At 36.7% G+C, this 22,326-nt stretch overlaps 1 protein-coding gene across 1 annotated transcript in view; it reads right to left on the bottom strand.

Moving 5' to 3' along the window:
• The window catches only part of LOC142342627 (uncharacterized), a 33,588-nt gene extending 13,193 nt beyond the window's left edge, over positions 1-20,395 (bottom strand). The window contains exons 1-9 of the mRNA XM_075394048.1: positions 20,369-20,395; positions 14,324-14,524; positions 13,523-13,821; positions 12,785-12,961; positions 12,287-12,514; positions 8,756-8,941; positions 8,115-8,354; positions 2,897-3,855; positions 2,342-2,412 (exon numbers count right to left, since the gene is read on the bottom strand). Of these exons, the coding sequence (XP_075250163.1) occupies positions 2,342-2,412; positions 2,897-3,855; positions 8,115-8,354; positions 8,756-8,941; positions 12,287-12,514; positions 12,785-12,961; positions 13,523-13,821; positions 14,324-14,514 (2,351 nt within the window). The 5' untranslated portion in view covers positions 14,515-14,524; positions 20,369-20,395. The remainder of the gene's footprint in view (positions 1-2,341; positions 2,413-2,896; positions 3,856-8,114; positions 8,355-8,755; positions 8,942-12,286; positions 12,515-12,784; positions 12,962-13,522; positions 13,822-14,323; positions 14,525-20,368) is intronic.
• Positions 20,396-22,326: the final 1,931 nt, after the last annotated feature.

Here is a 22,326-nt window from a genome sequence, read left to right as displayed (position 1 = left end):
ATTTTTGACAAGAAGACGGTTAAAAGACCCAAAAATGAAAAAAAATTATTAGAAAAAAGCCAAAAATTAACTAAAAAATCAAGAAATATGCTCCAATTTTCAATTTGAAACGCATTTTCAGGCTCTGCAAAACACTGTGGCATCAATTTCCGAGGTTGAAATTTCAATATAGAATCGAATAAAAGTTATTTCTACAAGAAAAAAAAATTAAAAGCAAAAAAATTGGGCCACTTAGACGAAAAAACGGCTAAAAACGGTTATTTATATGTGCAATTCGATCAAAAACTACTTTTCAAAGTCAAAAAGTCGGTCACTAAACGCAGCGCATGATCAAAAAACTTCTCTCGCTTAGCGAAAATCTGTTCACCAAGACAGCTTTTCTCACTTTCGCTTTTAGGTCAAAATGCCGCGTGAACAAATCTACTTCCTGTAAAAAAAAACATAGCCGGAAGAATTCCGGAAGCGACTCGAAGCACCAAAACTTCACAAAAGGCTGAAGCCATTACCTTTTGTATTAAACAATTAACTCATTACCTCCGCGGGTCTGATCTAAAAATTGGTGAAATTTTAGGCACTGTCACCAAGAGAAAGAAAATGCAGCAAAATTTTATTATTGAAAACGTTTGGTAACGTTGAAAAAGTCTGAAATTTTTAGGATGGTCAAAAAACTGATAGCCTGACAAAGCTGACAGGGCCGTCAATTGCCCTCAGATAATTAATGATTCTAATGAAAAAGATCGCGAAAGCAAACGGCAGATAAAAACTTTTCAAAAAAGACAGGAAAGTCAAAATTATTCAAAAAAGAGTGCTCAAACTTAAGAATCAGAGAACCACTACAATTAGATTTCTAATCACGGCAATTAAGACAAAAATAATACATGATTCTTCTTTGTTGTATATATGCTAGACAACATGATTTCATACTAATTCAAAAATTAAATTAATCATAGAAAAACAAAAGCAACAGAATAATATTCAAAGACAAACAATCGTCTAAAAACAATACCAAGCCCGGAAGAAAATTGCAATGAATAGTATTAAGTCGAAATGTTTGAAAAGACTTTCTAGCAAACTCCCAGTACTGCCTTAGTTTGAATTAAATCAATTGCAAACCAAAGAAACCAAGATCTAAGAAAAAGCTGAAATCATTCATTTTTAACAACTGAAAAAATCAATATACCGAAAATTAAAAGTAGCTGCCAGGACAAAACTAGAATGATACAAACGAGAATGTGAAGAATAAGGACACAATGTTAGGAACACCGTAACAAAAAGACCAATTCTTGATTTTTGAAAGTTAAAAATCAAATTTAAAAAAATCAAGAAAAACGAGTACATTTCATTGATCAGCATTCGAGACATAGAAAAGACAACCAGTCATTCGAGACAAAAATCCAACTTGCTGAACAGAATAAAACAAGAAAAAGCAGAATTCAGGCATACGAAAAAATGAAACATTTTGCAAAAAAGTGGTCAAAAAATATTTAAGACTGCATTTATGAAAAAAATTTATCTGTTTTTTCAAAAACTTAACACCAAAAAATGATTGAACTTTTATTGAAACAAAATTAAAGTCCCTCATGTTCCCCAAAATACTATTTCTAGTGATTAAAAGCAAAATACAGACAAAAAACTGAAAAAATTGGCAAAAAACTACGAAAATCGGATTAGCAAATGTACAATTTTATGAAACAAAATTACATCGAGGAAGAAAGAGGCATTGAGTATATGAATTATCAAAGGGAAGTTTCCATATTAACTTTTTTTTGACAAAAAACAGCTAAAAGATCCAGAAATGAAGAAATGAATAGAAAAAAAGCCAAAAATTAACTAAAAAATCAAGAAATATGTGCCAATTTCGCATTTGAAACGCAATTTCAGGCTATGCAAAATACTGTGCTATCAATTTCCGGGGTTTACATTTCAACATAGCATCGATTAAAAAGTATTTCTACAAAAAACCAAATTACAACCAAAAAAACTAGGCCACTTAGACGAAAAAACGGCTAAAAACGGTTATCTATATGTGCCATTCAGTCAAAAACTACTTTTCAATGTCAAAAAGTCATTCACTAAACGCAGCGCATGATCAAAAAACTTCTCTCGCTCAGAAAAAATTAGTTCACACTGCAATTTTACTCGTTTTCGCTTTTAGGTCAAAACATCGTCTGAACGAATAGTACTTCCGGTAAAAAAAAAAAACCTTAAGAAAACCAATACTCCTCTTCGAGTCGTAAAAACCGAGAGAAAACCAATACTCCTCTTCGAGTCGTAAAAACCAAGAGCACCGCAATATAGCTACGCTCAGCTTACAGCTTCGCAGCTATAATAAATAACTCACCCGGTTAAAGCTGAATTCAGTTTTCCAAATTTCTTTGACAATGGGGTGTTGCATGCTCCAGCTGCCACAGTCTAAAATATCAACAATTATGCGTTGATGATACCAACCGATGTTATAACCTCGAATCATAAAATCATTAATTGAAAGTCTAGATGGATTGAACTCAACCTATGCAAAGATATGCTTCCATAAACCTGCCTTGAGACTTTACTCAGCAACGCAATATTGGCACAATCACCTACGATGAAATGGTAAACTTTTAAATCAGCAGTGACTTACAAATACTTTTCATTGGAAGTTTGACATCCATTAGTCGTCTTCGACACAGAGCTAGAAACTCTAGCCCCATAGGCACCAAGGGCTATGAGATAGAAATGAGAATTCTAGCCTAGTGTTTTTTACGGTGTACGACCACGGATATTGTTTTAACAAAGCTGTTCAAATCATCCAAGTAGAACGCTAGTAATTATTCTGCTTTATATGTCTCATTTTAAACCCCTCTGCTAGAGGACCAATTCGCGAAAAGCGGAACACCGTCTTTCGTAGTTCATTTACCTTGGACATAGGTGATTGTATGTAGCGAGAGCTGTTCATCAGACCTCCAAAACCCACTCTGGTTGCATTTAGCGCATTGCTGACACTTGACTGGTGACTAGACGATGTCAGAGCTTTAAATGAGCTCACAATCTTGGCACCGCCTAACTGAACAGGTGGCTTCTGAATCGCCGCAGCTTGAACGTTTGACAATTTCTCATTCGCGTGAGACATTGTAGCGTCGTCATTTGGACCGCAGCTTTCTTCAGATTCACTTTCTTCTTCTGCTAAAGACAACAATACCCGATTGTTCTTGGTATGTGACACAAAAGGCGAAACGGGGTACTTTTTCTTGTTCGGAGTTTGAACCATGCTCGAGCAAGCTTCACCAGTTTCGTTCATTTCATGTGTATTATCGGATTGATGAGTTGACAAATAAGGTCGCACAAAACCGCTTCGTTCAATATGTTCGTGGCTTGCTTCTCTGAATGTAACTTGACTATTTTTCTTGCTTTTCATAAATGTCCTCTGCGTCTCTTGACTATCTGCTACTTTAGTCGACGTTTTATTGACATTGAAAGTTGCATTGTTAGTTGCAGAAACTGGAGTTTTAGACCTCAGGGCTCTCACGATTGGAGATTCTTCCAAGATTTCTTCTTCCACAACCCGGTGTTTGGTAGGTGTTTTTGCTTTGATTTGAGTCTTTTTTGGACTGACCACATTTGGTATGATATTTGTAGAGAAAAATTTGCTACCTCCGCAGTTGAATTTGCTTACTAAAGGTTTCAGAACTTGGCCGTATCGTTCAGCTGTAATCGGTTGATCCGCTTTAACTGAAGTGTTTTCGGATGTTAGACCATGAATAGCATTTTCGTCGTTAGATTTCCTCAAACTTTTCTTTTTGAGAGTCTGCGTTGGTGGATTCGATTGCTGGAAAACTACATCAGCAACTGGGGTGTCATCCTGTACTTCTAACGGTTCTGAAACACATTTCATAATAGCAATGAATTTTTAATTTTATATGGACAAAACAAAAAAAACTTCATCGCATTGCGCAGCTGCTAATTGTAAATTCTGAGTACAATAAAAAGAATCTATTCTGCTCCGTTCTATTTATGACATGTAATTTAAATTTCTGTGTCGTTACATAGAAGTTGATATGCATAAAATAGTGAGTTAAATGCAATTAGCTGGAGGGGACAGAATAGATCCCAAACAATTAATACAAACTACTAAATGAGTAGCTAATATTGTTTTACGGTGGGCTTCTTTATGAACGATTGACTCATTGTAAAAAAGCAGCGAATCAAGTCTTTTAACGCTAACGCTTAACGACTATACGCAAACTTACATCAAGCTTCGTAATGGAATCAAAATGGGTAAACGCAAGGTAGAACACCCGAAATTCCCCTCAAAATACCAAATGATTGACGAAACCAACATCACTTGAAAAACAATATCATATCTTTTATTAGCGGTTTAATTTCCGTAATGCTTCGTTACGTAAAAAATTATTATAATTAACAAAAAATAGCAGAACTGGATAACAGAGACAGTGGAGACCATCGTTAAGAAGAACATGAAGCTAAAAAATCAGTAATCAGAAAAAAACGCATTGCCAATTCTATCCCTATTTTCAAATCAATTTTTAAATAATTATTTCTTCAGTAAAAGAGCAGTCATGAAAACTTTAGTTTGGGAGAATTCTATAGATCTTTCGTTCAGTTATCAATTTTTATAAATCGATGGCTATTGCATCATAACTTGAGTCAAACAAGCACATTCAACCTGAAAGAACCTGAAACAGAGGTGCCCACTTCCCAAAATTCACATTAAGAATTATGAAACTGTACCTCCTCTGGCAATTTTGGCGAAACGTATAACTAGAGACAATTGAAACTCTAAGAGCACTGAACATATATTTAATGCCCGCGGGTTTAACCAGTTCATCCAGTTTTTATTGTGAAGAAAGAACAGATTGCACAAAAAGATCAACAGGGCCTAAATAATCTGACACAAAATCAAAGTACTTCATTTAGAATCTGTAAATTGTGCAAGAACTCATGAGAACACAAACCAACATTTAATTAATTGATTGCAATAATTTTCCAGAGATTTCTTGCAAGACGACAAAGACGAATGAATGGGTTTTTACATTTTGATGTATCTTCAACCTTACATTTTATCAGAGCACTACAAAAAATTCAATTCACTTGTCAAAAAAGAAACAAAGGTAAAGCGTTGAAATGAGAGCGGGAGAAAACAGAAAGAGACGGAGACAGAGAAAAAAAGCGATGAAGTGAGACGGAAAAGCTATAACACAGAGATAAATTGAGTACAAGAGAGACCCCAAGACAGACAGACACACGCGCAGAGAGAGAGAGAGAGAGAGAGAGAGAGAGAGAGAGAGAGAGAGAGATAGGGAGAGAGAGAAGAAAGATAAAAACAAAAAACTGTTGAAGAAAAAAGTAAACTGAAAAAGAGGAAAAGGAAATGAAATAAAAAGGCCAAGCAAAAAACTGAACAATGAGACCAAGAGGAGAAGAGAGAGAATAAGATGAGAGGATGCAGCAGAAATAAGAAAAGCAACATGGGAGAAAATGAAGAAATGAAAAAGGAATGGAAAACAAAAAACGAAGTTAAGAAATTTAAGAGAGAAAGTTAGCGATAAAGGATGAAAAGTTAGAAAAAAGATAAACAACGCCAGCTATATTTTGTTTTCTCGAATTCAATCCATCAACATAGTAACTGATAGTCAGTGACTTAAATAATTTGTCCACGTCATTGTGGTGCTTGTTGAGCTGTAAATGATTTCTCCAAAAAGAAACAAGACTTGTGAAAACAGCATGCAAAACTTTACACACGTCACATACATGAAGCCTCTCTACTGCAGGTCTTTAAGAGGTCTCTAACACATGCCCTACGCTTAAATATGATGTCCAGCGCGCGTTAAAAACGTCACGCAGTTAGTATAAGATTCAAGTTTTAGCAAATCGTACCCGAACATTTGACCAAGATCGGCCTGTTGCTGGCAGTAATTTTTCTTTACAACTCATTTCTGAGATTTCCTTTTAGTGAGCATCTTTATCAATTAACTGAGCATCACTGCTCGTTCTTCGAATGGTGAATTTTTTCGTGTTACTCCACGTGGTATAACAATTGCAGCCAAGACTCTTCTGGACGTTGCCGCCCAAATTAAATGGTCAAATGAGAGCTCATCCTCGCGCACATATAGCATCATGAAGACAGGTGAGATATCTATCGCGGGGTTCAAATCGACAGGCGCAGGAGGGAGAACAAGGCCGGTATTCGCAATCTTAGAGTATAGTAAGGCTTAGGGCTCTAAGAAAACTTAATGCCCTATTTATCCCGTTTTTGAGGACGAAAAGTCAAATGGCTCAGATGAAAAATCGGTCAAGCGAAAAATCGCATAAAAATACCACAGGGCCACTTTGTTTGAGAGCAATTTAAAATTCAGCTACGGTCGTTTGCGGCCTTAGTCGCAAAATGCGAAAAAGTTTCGAAATATAACTTCTAAGTAGTGTTTTCTCAAAGTTAGCCTTCTAGGCAACTTTAATTGCATTAGTGCCCAGACAAACTTACGAAGAAAACGTGCATAAACTTATACTACCAAAAGAAATTAAACCAGCTAACTTCAAGTACTTATTCCTACAAAGAAAATTACATCAAAACGCACAGAAAACTAACTAGGAACCCTCGGTCTTCTCAAAAGAAAGAAGACTTCACTTGAAAAATTTAGTTCAAAAAGAACCTCTGAAACAGAACAGAAATCAAGCGGTATATATATATATATATATATATATATATATATATACTCCGCAAAGTAAATAACAGATATAATCAAGACCGATTGCTTTTTGAAAATTTCTCTTATGCAAAAATTCCCAGAAAAATCAGATGTTAAAAAAAGTTCATTTCCAGTTTATTAAGTAACCTTCTAATTCGAGCTAAGAAATCAAGGTTTCAATAAAGTTTCGGATACCGTTTAGTTCAGGCAAAGTCAGAACTGGCACTAATTATCAAGGTAAATATTTGCTGAATAAACGCCTATAAAGTCCCAAAACACTTAACGATTATTCTTTCACTGTAACTTAAATTGACACAAGGTTAGTACTTTCGCAAGTTTTGTTAATTTTCCCAAGATAGCTTAAGTTAGAAATTTCATTTATACGCTCTATGCACTTTTCTGAACAAAAGGTTTCTCTCGCTCAGCAAAAGTTAGGTCAAACGGCAATTTTACTCTTTCGCTTTTAGGTCAAAACGCCGCCTGAATACACAGTACCTCCGGTATAAAAACCAATGCTCCTCTGCGAGTCGTAAAAAACCCAGAGAAAGTCAATTATACCTGCACTTAGCCAGCACTATCACCGCTGTATGCTAGAAAAAATTTCAGTTGCACACAAGCTGCACCATTTCCAGTCGCACGACTGCAAAAGCGACAACATACGACATTTAGACATAGTGAGGATCAGAAAACAAAGCAGATTAACATCTACTCAGCTTTTCGGTTCACAATATAATTTGACGCTTCGAGGAACTGCTGCTATCACACCAGTAGATACTGAAGCGTTGCAAAACAACTGGAAAAATTTCAAAACCGTTGCCGAAATAGTCTCGACAGGGTGAAGTTAAGACTGATTTAAAATTGTCTATAATTTGAAAGATAAACACACTTCGCGCAGACTTTTGACAGTAAACTGTAACCAGATCTATCATCAAAAAATGTGAACCATAAACTGCATTTAAACTGCTACGATTCCAATATCTGCTATATCCAAGTTAGTGAATAATTACAACTTTCTATTTGAAAAAATTCTTTCTGTCTCAACTCTTTCCTAATATTTAACACTTATTTAAAACTATGAAGGGACAGTAGACGAAAACGACAAAGCTTTTAATTTATTGTGCAGCGAAGAACATCAAGCAGATATACAGCCACTTGTTCCGTTTTCTTCGGTCGCATTTGTTAATCTCACACTTCGAGGAACTGCTGTTTATACATCAGTAGATACTGAAGTGTTACTGATCAATAACGGGCATAACCCTAATCAGTGCTTACCACACGCAAATCTAATTCTGTTGCGGATACGAATCAAAACTAGCAAATTTTTCGTCAGGTAAAAATATGCAAGCCTTGTCATTGTTAACATTTAGGGCATCCGACAAAGATATCCCTCAAAATTTCAAAGATTTCATAAAGGTTATGATGAATTTTCACCTGTTGACTTAGTAGCAGATTTCTTTTTAGTGGTACTGAACTTCGATTCCAACATTGGTTCTGAATCTTTTCCGAGTGACCGTTTAGTCTCTTTCGATTCATCTTCTGCACCTAGATCCTGTAGTTCACCTTCCAAATCGACAACAGTCTCAGTAGTTGCTTTCATTTGGTTATCACATATTTTTTCCTTTGACCTTGATCTGGTTATCATGCGTTTCTTCGCTGCTGAGCTTTCCTTTTCTGCAACAACAAAATTATTGATAGTGAGAGTAAGCATAGGTATAATTCGTCAGCTACCCAGAGAGGGTCAAACGAACATCCGCATTCAACGTCATTTCTTTGTCACCCACGTGAACAACTAACTTTATTATTTCACCATAACTCCTATGGGGCCACTCGATACGACTGATAATGAAAATCATAAGCTGGAAACCGCCTTAAAAGGAAACACATTTGATAGAATCAAATTATACCTATCGGCTCATCAAATAATTCCATGACCAATTAAGTACTTCTCAAAAAAGTTCAACAATTAGCTGAATTACAGCACTACATACTTAAACCGTGATCTATGAATCTGACAATAAGCAATGTACAACTTCGCTAAAATGGACACGCTTGAACCTGAAAATCATACGTACCCTCCTCTTTCTCGACATTGACATCTTCAACATTTCTATCTCTTTTAGCTCCACTTCCACTTCTCTTGTATCCACTGGATGCTACTTCTTTTTCGTTGTGGCCCAGCTGCAACATCTTCTTGGCGCCCTTTTGCTTTTCAGCGTTCTTTGGTTTCTTTTGAACCGGGTCCGGAACTTCATCATCAACTGTTAAAAAGGCAGCAACTGATCTCAATAAGCCATAGTGGGCAAAATCTTAGCTCAGAGCAAGTTGTACGTTCATTTGATTTACAGAAAATCTTGAACACTATTAGTCCGTTTATTGGTAAAACTTTTTGTTTACCGAAAACAGTGGCATGATTAAAAAACACGCTCCTTTCACTCCAATCTTCAATTTTGGTCAGCGACCAAACCACCCACGTTTTTCAATTCCTGCTTCAAAATTCACTCCAATAAAATTGATTTTAAAAAGGGACTTCTCCAATACTCCTCTTCGAGTCGTAAAAAGACAGCGCCCCAAAACAATTCAAATTCTTTGAATTGTAAAAAAATAGGAGCGCATTATCAATGAGTTGTTGTGGACCGACCACGGTTATATTCGGCACTGCGGCAACGTACAAAATAAAGTCTCCAGTCTCTAAGTCTCCAGTGGAAATAATATGCCACGTCTTCTGATGACATCGAGGTTATGAACCACTCCAATAACCCGGCGCATTTCGGCCATAAGCCTCGCGACGTCAATCTCTGAATATACTTGACCGGCCTGGCATGATCTTCCAATGCCCAGCAAGTCGAAATCTGGTTAAAAGAGACAATGAGAAGAATCACTGGTTGTCTGCAGACAACGAATTTATATTGTTTAAGTTGGCGGCGATAGTTCCTCCTAATGTACGTCAGGAGGCAGCAGCGATAGAACAGGTGCAAGCAAATTACCGACTAAAATAACCCAACTTTTGACCAGAATGCGGTACCGTTACTTGTTTCCTATCACGCTGTTTCCTATCACAAACCCCTCCTCTAAACGCGCCAATTGACCACAAAAGAGGCCATAAGTAGAAACTTTTCTTTGAACCGCGACGTGAGAACAGCAACCATCACCAAGAGCTTCCTTTTGACTACCACCTGCCCTCGAAGTCGGGACAGGTAGCTGAACCCAATGCACTGTGAGAAAAAAAAGACGGCCTACGCTTTCCAATTCTCGAGAACTTTCACTTTCTTTGACCTGTGGTACGAGTAGGATGCTGTCACAGAAGTATCAAAAACTGCATTGGACCGTGTCTGAAGCGCTATATGTGGAGTGGACACGAAGAAGAACTCTTACACAAATCACCATAATTCAATTAAAATTTAATTTATAAATTCAGTAACAAAACATATTGAGAGCCTGCATTTGTTCCAAATGTCAAATGCCACATAATTGCATTCAAATAAGAAGGGCAATTTAATTAGAAACATAACGATAGACTTTTCAAAAGGCAAACCAGTGGCACAAAAGATCATCAGAGAAAAGATTAGTAAAAACTTCTGCGTCAGCGAATTGTGAATTGGGATAAAGAAGTAGAACATAACCAACTAACTTCGCAATAATTGCTCTCAGCCGGAGCTAAAATAAATAAGGGGTCTTCAATTGACGTCATTAGAGGTTATTATAACAACTAACAAAATTTAAAGTGAAAAAAAGTACACCAATTTTGGCGCACCTTTCATTTGACTTTTAGTACTGAAATTCTGCCACTGGAGTTCAGGTGCGGACACTTGTGAGTGAGAGCCAAATTTAGATCACGCAAAATGTAAAAGTCAAGGGCGCATACATCACTCGAAAGTCAAAATGGTCAACCAAAAATTTTGCATAAAAAGACCATCACGTTTACATCAAATTGCTTCAAACTTCGTTCGAAAGCAATTAATAACTAAATTTGGGGCAAAACTGCATAGAATTTATCCGTTTGCGGGGTTAAATAGTACTGGGGTATAGAAACAGGGTTGTTAAAATATAGGTAGTAGAATGTTGGGGAGTCAAGTAGTTGGGGGTTACATGTGTGAAGTGCACTCCACCTTTTTTTAAAAAAAAACTGCGCCGCTTCTAAATTTAACATTGCCGATAATTTTGTACTGGACTAAAAACGGACTGTTGTCAATAATCAATTAATCATTGAAGCCAGATCAAAAACAGCTGAACTGAAAACTTAAAATGGCCGATAATTTTGTGAGAAGCAATTACCTGCTAATAAAATAAAAACAACCTCAAAATGCACCCTACTAGTTTAAAAAATTAGAAAATCTCGTTTGAATTCACAGGCAATTTGGGTTTTCCTCCAGACAAAACGGTTTTGTTGCACTAATTCACTTTTACTGTAGCCACAGAATTGCCATCTAGTACAAAAAACCCAACATAGCCGGCATATTGCCGGAAATTAGCCGCGATAGACGCTTGTGGCCTTCCATGAGTTCAAACAACTAAAGAAATAAGATAAACAGATTGACCAGACTCTAATACTCAAGAATTAAGGCATATACGTTTGGCATTACTTGGATGCACATGCACACTTTTGATCTTTAACTAGTAAATGCTTATAAAAATTAAACTTTGAAATCTTAATTAAAATTTTAACCATTTTTTACCGCCAAAACCTCGATCCGGGTGAATTCTGCCGGCTTGGTCTCACTCAGGATTGAACCCGGACCTTTCAGTTGCAAAGTCCGTTAATTCTGTGCTACTAACGAAAGTTCATTAAGTGATTTCAGAAGTCATTTTTTTGAGTAAGGTAAGTCACGCGATTGACCTAAAAGCATAAAAGACGTCATGAACACAAATTTTAACTGCAAAGAAGTTGAAGTCACTGAAAAAGTCAATTCCAAGAAGTCAGGGTAAGACGAAACAAAAATCTGTTAGACGAAGTAAAAAAACATAGCAGGACAAGTCCTGACGTACAATTCAAAGAATTTTCATTGACTAAACAAACAACCAGACCTAGAACGGATTAACAGTGAATTGTGAAAACCATTTCTAAAGAAATGCCGCATGTCAAAATGTCGCATGTGAGCAAAAAAACCAACAGCGAGAAATCGAAATTTGGTTGAAACAAAAAATTAGACCTAGAATGAACTATGAATGGATTGGGAAAACCTTTTAGAAAAAAATCCGATCCAAAAAAATCGAAAAAAACAGTAAAAATCATAGTGAAATCGCCGAATGTGAACAAAAAATCACTAGCGAGAAAGCGAATTTTTGTTCAAACACCGTTTTCTCACTCCGTTTCGGCGTGACCAAAATGAATACTCCAATTTGACTTACTCCAATTTGAATGCTCCAATTAGGACCGCAATAATTGCCGCCTGGCATTGCTGAGTCGACTATTAAAAATATCATTTAATAAAGGTTTTGTAAAATTAGTTTTTTCTGCGAAGATCTTAGAATACTGTAGAGAAATTAGTTTTCAATACCTACTTTTTCATTCTATTTTTTACTCTCATAAGACAAGATTTAGATTTTTTCCAATTTTTATCTTTAAAATATCTACATCTGATGCTGGAAAAACCTCTCAAACTCACCTTGATCGAATAACTGGACAGGTTTCTCATCAGAGGCATCATCAATTACTTCAGGTCGCACGGGTGTACAAAGAGGAACTCTTTTCAACTCCACTTTCGCCTCTTTTACAGTCGCCTTCGATCCCACTTTCGGTTCCACCTCCAACGTATCGTCCAATAAGTCAATAACACCTGTATTCTCTACTTTCAAACGTTTCTTGCCCGAGCCCATTTTTGATGACAGGCTACCTAAAAAAATACACCCATTACTTTTTCCTCAGCTTATCCTATAATTTTTCAGAGCGTTGGATTTAACGCAGATGTTTCTACAACTGGAAGTAGCGGCTTCTTAAATCGATTCTCATTGTAGCATTAAAAAGAACACACTGAAAAAAGACTACGCTAAATGTATAGATTTCAACAACTTCCCAGACTTAGAAACAATAAATTCGCAATTCACAATTTATCAGCAATGAAGCATGGCTACTTATAAAGACCTCAACCAAACAATATACTCACAGTTATGAATTTTGGCACTGGCTTTACTGGCAGCCTGCCGCTTGGGTCTTGGAGTTTTCTGGTTCAGCTTGCCGGGAGTGGCCTGGTTGCGTGCCAGCTGCTTTGCCTTCCTCTGGCTTTCTGGCGTCTGTCGAGGTATCATCCTCGGATTGCGTCTAGCTCCAGCTTTCTTTGTCGCTAAAACGGATTTTTATAAAACGGAGTTAATTTCTAAAACTGCTTTTGGGTCCGAAAGAGAAAAATTTATTCCCTTATTATATGTCCTTTATTTATTATATGTTTATTATATTATTTCATATTTCAGGTTGACCATAGCCTGACCAATGTTGGCTGCAATGATGGTACCACGTGAAAGTTTCAGACGCAAAAAAAAGTGACTATAGTCACCAAAAAAAGAGCAATGCTGCTCATAAAAAAAAGATCAGTCTGAAATGTGGGGAATAATAAGAAAAAGGGCAGCTGAGAACAGGCTACTGTAGGCCTAATGCTGTTCCGCTGCGATTACGCAGAAACCACAATTATTATTATTATTATATGTATAGAGATTTTCGTGATTATTGATCTTAAAACGCAAAACCAAGGGAACAAAAATAGAAAGTGAAATTATCAATAGAACTATTGATACAAAATATGCGAAATAAAAATGGAACGTTTAAAGCATCAAAATTTCTGTTCAGAAACAGAAAACTTCAAGAAACAAAGAAAAGTTTATTTTGTAGTGGCAAAGATAATACTAGCCTTTAACAATTAATGTTGCGTCTGGGGTTTTCAGAATCGAGGATGCATCCTGTGCATCCAAAATAATAGACACTGCTTTGGTTCGTTTCTTCACCTTCGACGAAAGAGCCTCAATTTTGTTCGACTTCTGAGCTGATGAAGTGGACTTTTGCTTGAGGGCCTTATTACCCATTCCATTTGCCACGTTGCCGGGCGATTCTGGTAACGTTTCAAATCCAGAATTGTCCAAATGTTGGGTTGTCAATGTGTTCTCCAGTGATACGCTTGAATCGCGCTTTTCGGTGGATCCATTTACAACACTAATACAAACAAATCATCTGATTAAGTTCATGATCAAGCGGAATTTCAAGTGACTGAATTGCTTTTAACCTCAATTACGCGCAAAAAAATTATTTTCCTGCAAATTAAACAGTATTAGGTATATACCAAAATGATTTACCTATATCTATAATTTCATGCTTTTACACAGACACACTACAAAATTCGTATTTCTTTGCGCCACATGCCGATGAACACAAACTCCCAGCCTATCATCATTGCTTTTAACATCATTAAATTATGCCTCCTCATCAAATTCGGCGAATCGGACACTTACAGACCAGCAGAACTGAACCCAGACTTAAATTTCCACGGGCTTAGACAGTTTATCATCTTTCTCTCGACGAAAAGCCATATCAGTCAGACAAAAAACAGAAAATTGAATTAAAAAGACCAACAGGGCTGAAATACTTGCTACAAACTTAGTTTGAAAGCAACCAAACAGTGCATTCATATATATTGAGTAATTCGAGAAAAACTAACTGCTCTAATTTTTCGTCTGTTTTGGTACGCAAAGCCGAGATGTTCTCCATATGTATTTTGATTTCATCTCTGAACTGAATTATCTGCTTCCGTCCAAAATCAACAACACCCAATTTTCTCGATTCCATTCCAGGGTCGCCATTACTATGGGCTGACCGTGAAACTTTTGATTCCTTTTTAGGTTTGCCCATTGCAGATTCTGAAAAAGTTTTATAACTTTACAACACTGTAACAAAAATTGGATCTGTTCCGTTTGTCCCCCCCCCTCAGTACATTATGCCCTGGCAAGTGCGTCTGGGGGGGGGGGGTACACTTAACGTGCACCAACTAAGCTGGGGTTATCTCGGCATATTAACTAAACAAAATTAACTAAACCAAAAACTTTTAAGAACAAGACTTTCAGCTTCACAATTAATGTAATTTTCCTCCAAAGACTAGATTTTGCAGAAGTTCTCTATAAATATTTTCCCACACAAAGTTGTCGTTTACGAAATAGTCCTCGCCTTCTGTTGAGAATTTTGGATATTTGCTCAGTTACAGCCGCGGAGAATTGTCGCCCTAATTCTCTAAAAGATACACAATTTTGATCAATAATTGTAGTGGTTCAATCGATAGTTCGATCTATCTAACATTAATGGAGTCCTCTAATTACTTAAATTGCCATAAAGGGATCTTTTCTGCTAGCGCCCCCCAGTCCTATATAGCCGAAATTTAGGCACCACCCCCCCCCCCCCAAAAAAAAAAAAAATGTTTCTGCTCCCTTCTGAGAGGGTTATTTATTTTCACAAAATCATTCCTGGTATAATACATCAACAATCAAATAAAATAATAGTAGTAGAGCTCTTTACAAAGCTCGTAAATACTAAAAATGCAATATGAACAAGTTTCTGGTTGATGTTTACATTATATGCAAGGACTTATTGCTGTACACATATTATTTTCAAACCTCCGCTCTATTAGTATATTCTAAATGCCTATTCACAAGCATGCATACGTAATAACTCAAATACGGAGTCCCGCTTTTTTACCCCTATTCATTTAACCCCGCTTTATTCACCCCTGTATCATTTAACCCCTCTATCTTTTAACTCCTCTATCATTTCACCCCGATTTTAATCTTTCTATAAAGTAAGGATTATTAAATTAGCAATATAATCATTTGGCCATGCCTCGCGGACCATGGCCATGCCTAAGCGGCCCCTGGGACTCGATATGAAACTATCACAACCGAACGTGGGATTAATTTATCCACTTAATTATGACAAAACATGCCTTCAATGTCGACTGCTAATTGGCGGGATGAAATGATAGAAGGGTGAAATGATACAGGGGTTAATAAATCGGGGTTAAACGATAGGGGGTTAAATGAATAGGAGTGAAAAGAAGTAGATCCCTCAAATACCTACAATGTTTAAACATATACAAATGGGGTGTGCCTAAATTACTGGGGGGGGGGGGGCGCTAGCGGAAAAGATCTCCATAAAGCAAGATGGTGTGCAACGCCTTAATTGCACTGCACTCAAAATTGAAAAAAGCAACAGTTAACTAAATCCAATAGTGTAAATATGATGTGGGGGTAATATGCCTAAACAGTAGATTTCAGAAAAACACTTCAAACTCAAATAGGACAAAGTAAACACGCTCATAAATGAGGGTGCCAGGAAAATGGGCCGACAGGGCGTCTAGCCGACAAGGAAAAAATGAGAAATTTAGCCGACAGTTATATCAGTATTGGTCAAACTACATCATTGATCAATAAATCAGTATCTTCGTGGACCATTATGTTTGGTGTGCAGTCGTGTGGAATTCCACTTGGCATATCCGTGACCGGACCCCCTGGCGCGGCAATCGGATGCGTGTTATTATTAATTCGATATCTATCTTGTCCAAGAAGTTTTACTATCGAACTTTTTCAAATATACAAGAGCAAAAATCTCTTCAATTTACGTCTGATTATTATGAATATTATTGGTTTAAGCACCATTTAAAACCTCAAGAGTGCAGAAAAAATAAAACAGATAAGTTTTGAGCTTTCGCCTGACAAAAATTTCAGATGGTATAAATTTCAGCTCAAAAGAGAGTTTATTCAACTCAACAGCGATGGCATGCGAGAACGAACGTCTTCAAAATTAGAGCGAAATTTGGGAAAATAAAAATTGTAAAAAAATATTGAGACCTTGTAACCATCGTGTTTAGTTTCATTAAATCCGATAATATAGTGGGAGTTTGCCAGGCTGATGTACAAAGCAATGCGCATACAATAGGATTTTGAAGATAATGCGTTGCCTAATTGGCAACCAGTGTAGCTGCTTCAGGTTTGACGAGATTGGTGTTGAAGGTGACAATCGAAAAATCAAACGCGCGGCAAGGTTCATTATTCGCTGAATTTTTGCTAATAAAAAGTTTGGCAGACCATAATAAAGCGAATTACAGTAGTCAACACGTGATAACATTAAAACTCTAATTAACTCAATTAGGACTGATGTTTTAACTTGATCTCGAATTGACCATACTTTGCGGAGATAATAAAACGAATTCGAACAAACAAAGTTAATCTGTCGTTGCAAAGTAAGTTGACAATCAATATCAAATCCTAGAACTTTTACCTGTTGAGTGTAGTTACCATCTTCTGGCAGACGTAAGAGACCATGTTTAACAATTTTACATTTCCGAATAATCATATACTCACTCTTATCCGCATTCAACTTCAATTTTGCATTGCTGAACCAACGTTGAATCGAGGTCAAAATATTATCAAACACGCATTGACTGAGGGCCGAACCGAATAAAAAATAAAGAACGGTATCATGTGCGTAGAAATGGTAGTTTATTTCTAATTCTTTCAGCTTATCTTCTAAAGGCAACATGTCACAAGAAAAAAGTAAAGGACCAAGAACCGATCCTTGTGACACACCCGTCTTAACTTTGACATCACCAGAAAGACATCCATTTATGATAACTTGTTGCGAGCGATTCGAAAGATAAATTTTAATAAACAGTAACGCAACAGATTGCAAACCAATCTTTTTCATTAATATCTCAAATAAAAACTGATGATAAATTATATCAAACGCTGCGGACAAGTCGAATCCAATATACTTCACGCAACGCGACTCGTCCAGATAACACAGAAGATCATTAAAGACTTTCAGTAAATCCGTTTCAGTTGAATGCGAGCAACGAAAAGCACTCTGATTCTTGCTCCTGAGATTATTAGATTCCAGATACAAATTAATTTGCTCAAAAACAACTCTTTCAACAACTTTTGACATGAATCTTAGATTTGTAACTGGACAATAACTCGACAACAATTCAGGATCAAGGTTTGACTTCTTCATGAGCGTCCTCACGACGCCTTGTTTGAATTGATTTGGAAAGTACGCTGTCTGGAGAAATAAACTGATTAATGCAATGAAGTAGTCCGGAGAATTTGTCAAAACAATTTTGCATAACCTAGTTGGTATAACATCATTGGGTGCTGTGCTGTTCGAAATTTTTGGTAGAAGTAATTTCAGATCGCTCAGTGTAAAAACCTAAAAAGTTTCCAGGGTAGTTGTATGTGAATTGTTCATCTTTAAACCATTCGTTAGAGGTATTGAAACTAACACGGTTTCTATTTTCTTAACAAAGAAAGCATTAAACTTCTTTGCTAGGCATTCAGGTTCCCCTAGTGACTGCGGCGGGACAACATTATTTTTTCCTAAGAGTTGCTGAAGCATAGAATTCCTAACACTCTTATTTTCACTAGCGACACATTTGTAGAGGTATTCACTTTTCTTTTTGGTAAACAGCTCAAAATACTCCAAAACTGAATTAATAAACCGGCTTTTGTCTTGGGAATTTCCATTCTTTCGATAAACTTTCTTAAATTTTCTTCTCGATCTTTTCATGGTTCTTAGCTCATCGTCAAAGAAAGGGCACGTATGATTTCGAACATATTTAGTTTTCAGAGGATGGTTCTTATCGACATAACTAACTTCGTTCATTAAAACATTATTCCAAACATTTTCAGGATTATCTCTGTCGATTGGAGCAACAATATATTCTGCAAACGCTTCCACGTTAAAATTTTGCCAATTTCTGCACGAGGCCTTCCTTATAGCTGAATTCTCATGCTTTTGTAGAAGGTCAAAGTGCACAACTCCATGATCAGAGCTTGTAATGAAATTTACAAGAGGTTCTGATACTTCAACCTCCTCGGATGTTATAACCTGGTCTAACACTCCACCACTTTTGTGAGTAGGCAAAGTAACTTGCTGTTGCAAACCAGATTCATCCAAAGAAGAAATCCAATTTCTTGACGCATCATTTGATAGCAGCATAGAAATATTGAGATCACCTACAATAAGTAATTTTTTGAAAAACAGCTTTCTCCTCAAAAAATGATGTTAACTCATTTATAAAGACAGGCCCATTTATAAAGACAGGAGCATTTATAAAGACATGAGCATTTATAAAGACAGGAGTATTTGGTCGTCTGATTATACAAACCAAAAGATACACCAATTTGCGAAGCTTAAACTCAAGAGAAGCCAGCTCCGCGTTTGTTAAACACTTGTTGGAAAAATTATCGACACGTACAGTTCCATCATAGAACACCGCTAATCCTCCACCATTCCTATCTTTTCTGTTTGCAATCAAGTAATAATAACCATTTGGGCAACACTGCTGGAGAAAAAACTCATCATTTGAGTTATTTTCGATCTAAGTTTCTGTTAAAAATATAAGGTTAAATTCATTAGCTTCAATAAGATTTCTTATTTGCGAGGTCTTATTGCGAACCAATCTTGCATTATGTAAACAAACTTTTACACAAACACTGACGGATTTAACATTAGATAGTCATGTATCAAAGGAGGCCAGCCACTCCCTCGCTTTCTGATTCAAATAAAATCGAGAAAATGAAACATCTTTGGGCCAGAAATCGGGAGATTCAACTTGATCATTATCAAATTTGAAAAAGAGGAAAGATTTCAGACGAGATTTGGTTCTGGATATTGCACGAATACACAGTATATCAACTCCCTTTTTCTTGCAATATTCTGTTATATCATCCGTAGAGACAGAGTTGCTTAAACAACCAATGAAGAGATGCCTTCTTTTCGGTGGCCTTTTAATTGCGCTGACTGTCGTCTGATGATTAATATTTGTGCCCGTCTTGAAAAATTTCGGTTTTCTGTTCTGGGACTCTTTGTCAGCAAACAAATTTTCATTGGCTTCAGCGTTCCGTTTCTTTGAATTACGATCGCCAGCAGAGCTGTCAGTCCGATTTCTGAAAGCAGCTCTAAGACACGGGTAATCCGGTTTCTTCAGAGAATTTAACTCCAGCTTCAGTGATTAAATTTCAGAAATCGGCAGATCTACTTTTTCTAATTTAACTTCAAGAGCAGATATTCGATCAATGGCTCATAAATCTGTTGTAAAAGTTGGCAAACAACTCGGACAAGACAAGAATATCATTCCAATGCAATTTTTCTGAGCAATTCCAAGGCAAGATCCATGAACACATTTAGATTTACACCGAACACATAACACGTTCTTGTTCTGTAGATAAACCCATGCAGACAGTGCATGGCGGATCGGTTGGGGGAGGCGGCGGGGATAAAGCCGTCATTGTTTGGGACAAATAAATGCAGTCCGAAGACCGCAGTAAGCGCTGATTAGGTCCTAATTAAACGAATAGGTCCTAATTAAACGAATAATCTAAATTCTATGTAAATAAATAACTACAAGAAAAATAGAAAAATCAGAACAACAAATGTGGAAAACCCTCACGCCAAATGTTGACTGAGAAAAAAGTCAGATACCTGTGAAACCTATCTGAGGCTTCGTATGGTTTAACAAGTAATAAATATGGTTTGACTTCGTATGGTTTGACAAGTGATAAATTCCAACGATTATCGCAAAAGAAAACCTTCCGCCGGAATCTGAAATCCCCTATAACTGGGGCTACCCAAAATATGTCCGGCTTCTATTGATCCAGTAGATGATTGCAATCAGAAGCTGAAACGAAATTAAAAAGCCTCCCGGGTGCACATGGAGACTATTTAATAAGTTTATCACAACAATTAGGCTAACGATGAGGACATACATTTACCGAAACAAGTATTGATAAGAAACGAAAATTGAATTTCGGGGGGAGGGGGTGGGCAAACAGATTGGCTATATAATAAAGTGGGGGGGGGGGGTGGGGCTAAAACAGAAGACCCCTGCTAGTAGACCATTAACGATCTAGGATTTCTCTTGATCCCATCATCACTATAATGTACTCTTGAGTAGAGGATTCTCGTTCATCCTTTCGCTATCCAACAACTAACTACTTTCTTATTCGTGTTTGACAAAGAGATATTTAAAATAAATTTTTAAAAGTGAAAAAAAATTGTAGCTTGATATAACCGACATTTAGGGAGGGGGAAAGTAGAGAACGAGAACTCCACACTTGCTAAAGACAAGTGAAGAAAAAAACAGGACCAGGGTCCACAGTTGCTTAAAATGTCCACCATGTATTCCTGCTATTCCTAGACAGAGTCGGTGAATCGTACAAAAAAGCTCCAAGAGCTTAACCGTGCTCTACCTGTTTATCCTGTATTTTAGGACAAAAAGTTGATTAATAAAACAAAAAAATGCAACAAAAAATAGTTTTTGGTTCTAGAGCGAGTGCTAATTTGATAAAATTATCCTGTATAATACAATATCTAAACAAATTTATGGCTGTCATGTGCGGACTACAAAAAGTGAAGAAAGAAAACTTCTTTAATTGATTGCATTCTCTAGGATAGTACACGAGGTCACTAGAAGTATCTAAAGTACCTTTTAAGAAAATGAGGCTCAAAGTGTGCCCAAAATATTTCCATTAAATTGAAATTCGTAATTGGAGATCAAAAAACGTTTGCATATGGAGAAAATTTTTTATTTAAAACAAGTATATTGTATGAAAAACACCGTTCTATCATTTAGAGTATCTTTGGCAATTTTGAAGCATTCAGAGAAAGCGTCTTTGAAGCAAACTACTACATTTTGAACAAAATTAGACTGGACTCTTCCTCGAAACGTCAACAATAGAGACGTCTCGTCAGCAACTTTTCAATGATAAAACTTTTCCTTCTCTACAAAAGATCGATCGGCCAAAATTCGCGTAAACATAACCGACTAACGTCGGGTGAATTGCCTCAAACGACCCGCGAGAGGTTGTATTTGGTAGAAGTCAGCTGGGATTTGGGGATGTTAGCATTAAAGGGCACTTGAGTGTGTCTGTGTGAGGGGGGGGGGGGGTCAAGCGAATGTGGGTAGAGTTGCGAAGGCTAGATGCTAGGATCGCATTCTTAGAGTATAGCAAGGCTTATGACTCTAGGCGAAACAGATTGAACTTAGACTTAAAGAAAAGAAAGACCAATTTTTTTGTCCTAAACTTAGTGTCCTATAGATCACAACGTTTAGGACAAAAAATTAGTTTTTCACGTCTTCAAGTCTAAGTTTAATCTTTCAAACTAAGAAATCTAACTTTTGACACTTGAATCAGACCGCTATAAAAAATCAGCTGCTTCTCTATAGGAGACGCTCGGTTTATTTCAACTCCTGTATATTTTTAAGCAACTCAGAGCTTAGTGGTGGAATAGTACTATTGTACTATTGGGTCAATAGATTTCGACAGTAACGATGAATTGGAGAAAAAGATTATTGAAAAACAAAAACATGAAATTGTCAAAATTGAAGAAAACATTTCTTTCACTAATCTGAAAATTGTACACTTAACTTCAGTTTCGAATGAAATTTGCCACTTTCCTACCTTTTGGTCCTTTTAATATGTTAGAACAAAATCTTAGTCTCCCTCGGGCCTCGTGCCCAGCACTCGGGCGACTTTTCTAACATATACTTAATGCCCTCCAAGCGTTACCTATTTATACCGTTATTGAGGACGAAAATTCAAACGGGTCAGACAAAAAATCGGTCAAGTAAAAAATTGCATTAAAAAGACCACGAATATTATAATTGCTAAACTTCGT

This window comes from Convolutriloba macropyga, chromosome 7, assembly GCF_964194025.1.
Source record: "Convolutriloba macropyga chromosome 7, txConMacr16.3, whole genome shotgun sequence".
In the NCBI taxonomy this organism is placed as follows: Eukaryota; Metazoa; Xenacoelomorpha; order Acoela; family Convolutidae; genus Convolutriloba; species Convolutriloba macropyga.
Note: the sequence above shows the minus strand (reverse complement) of the source record. Positions and strands in the feature narration are given on the sequence as shown.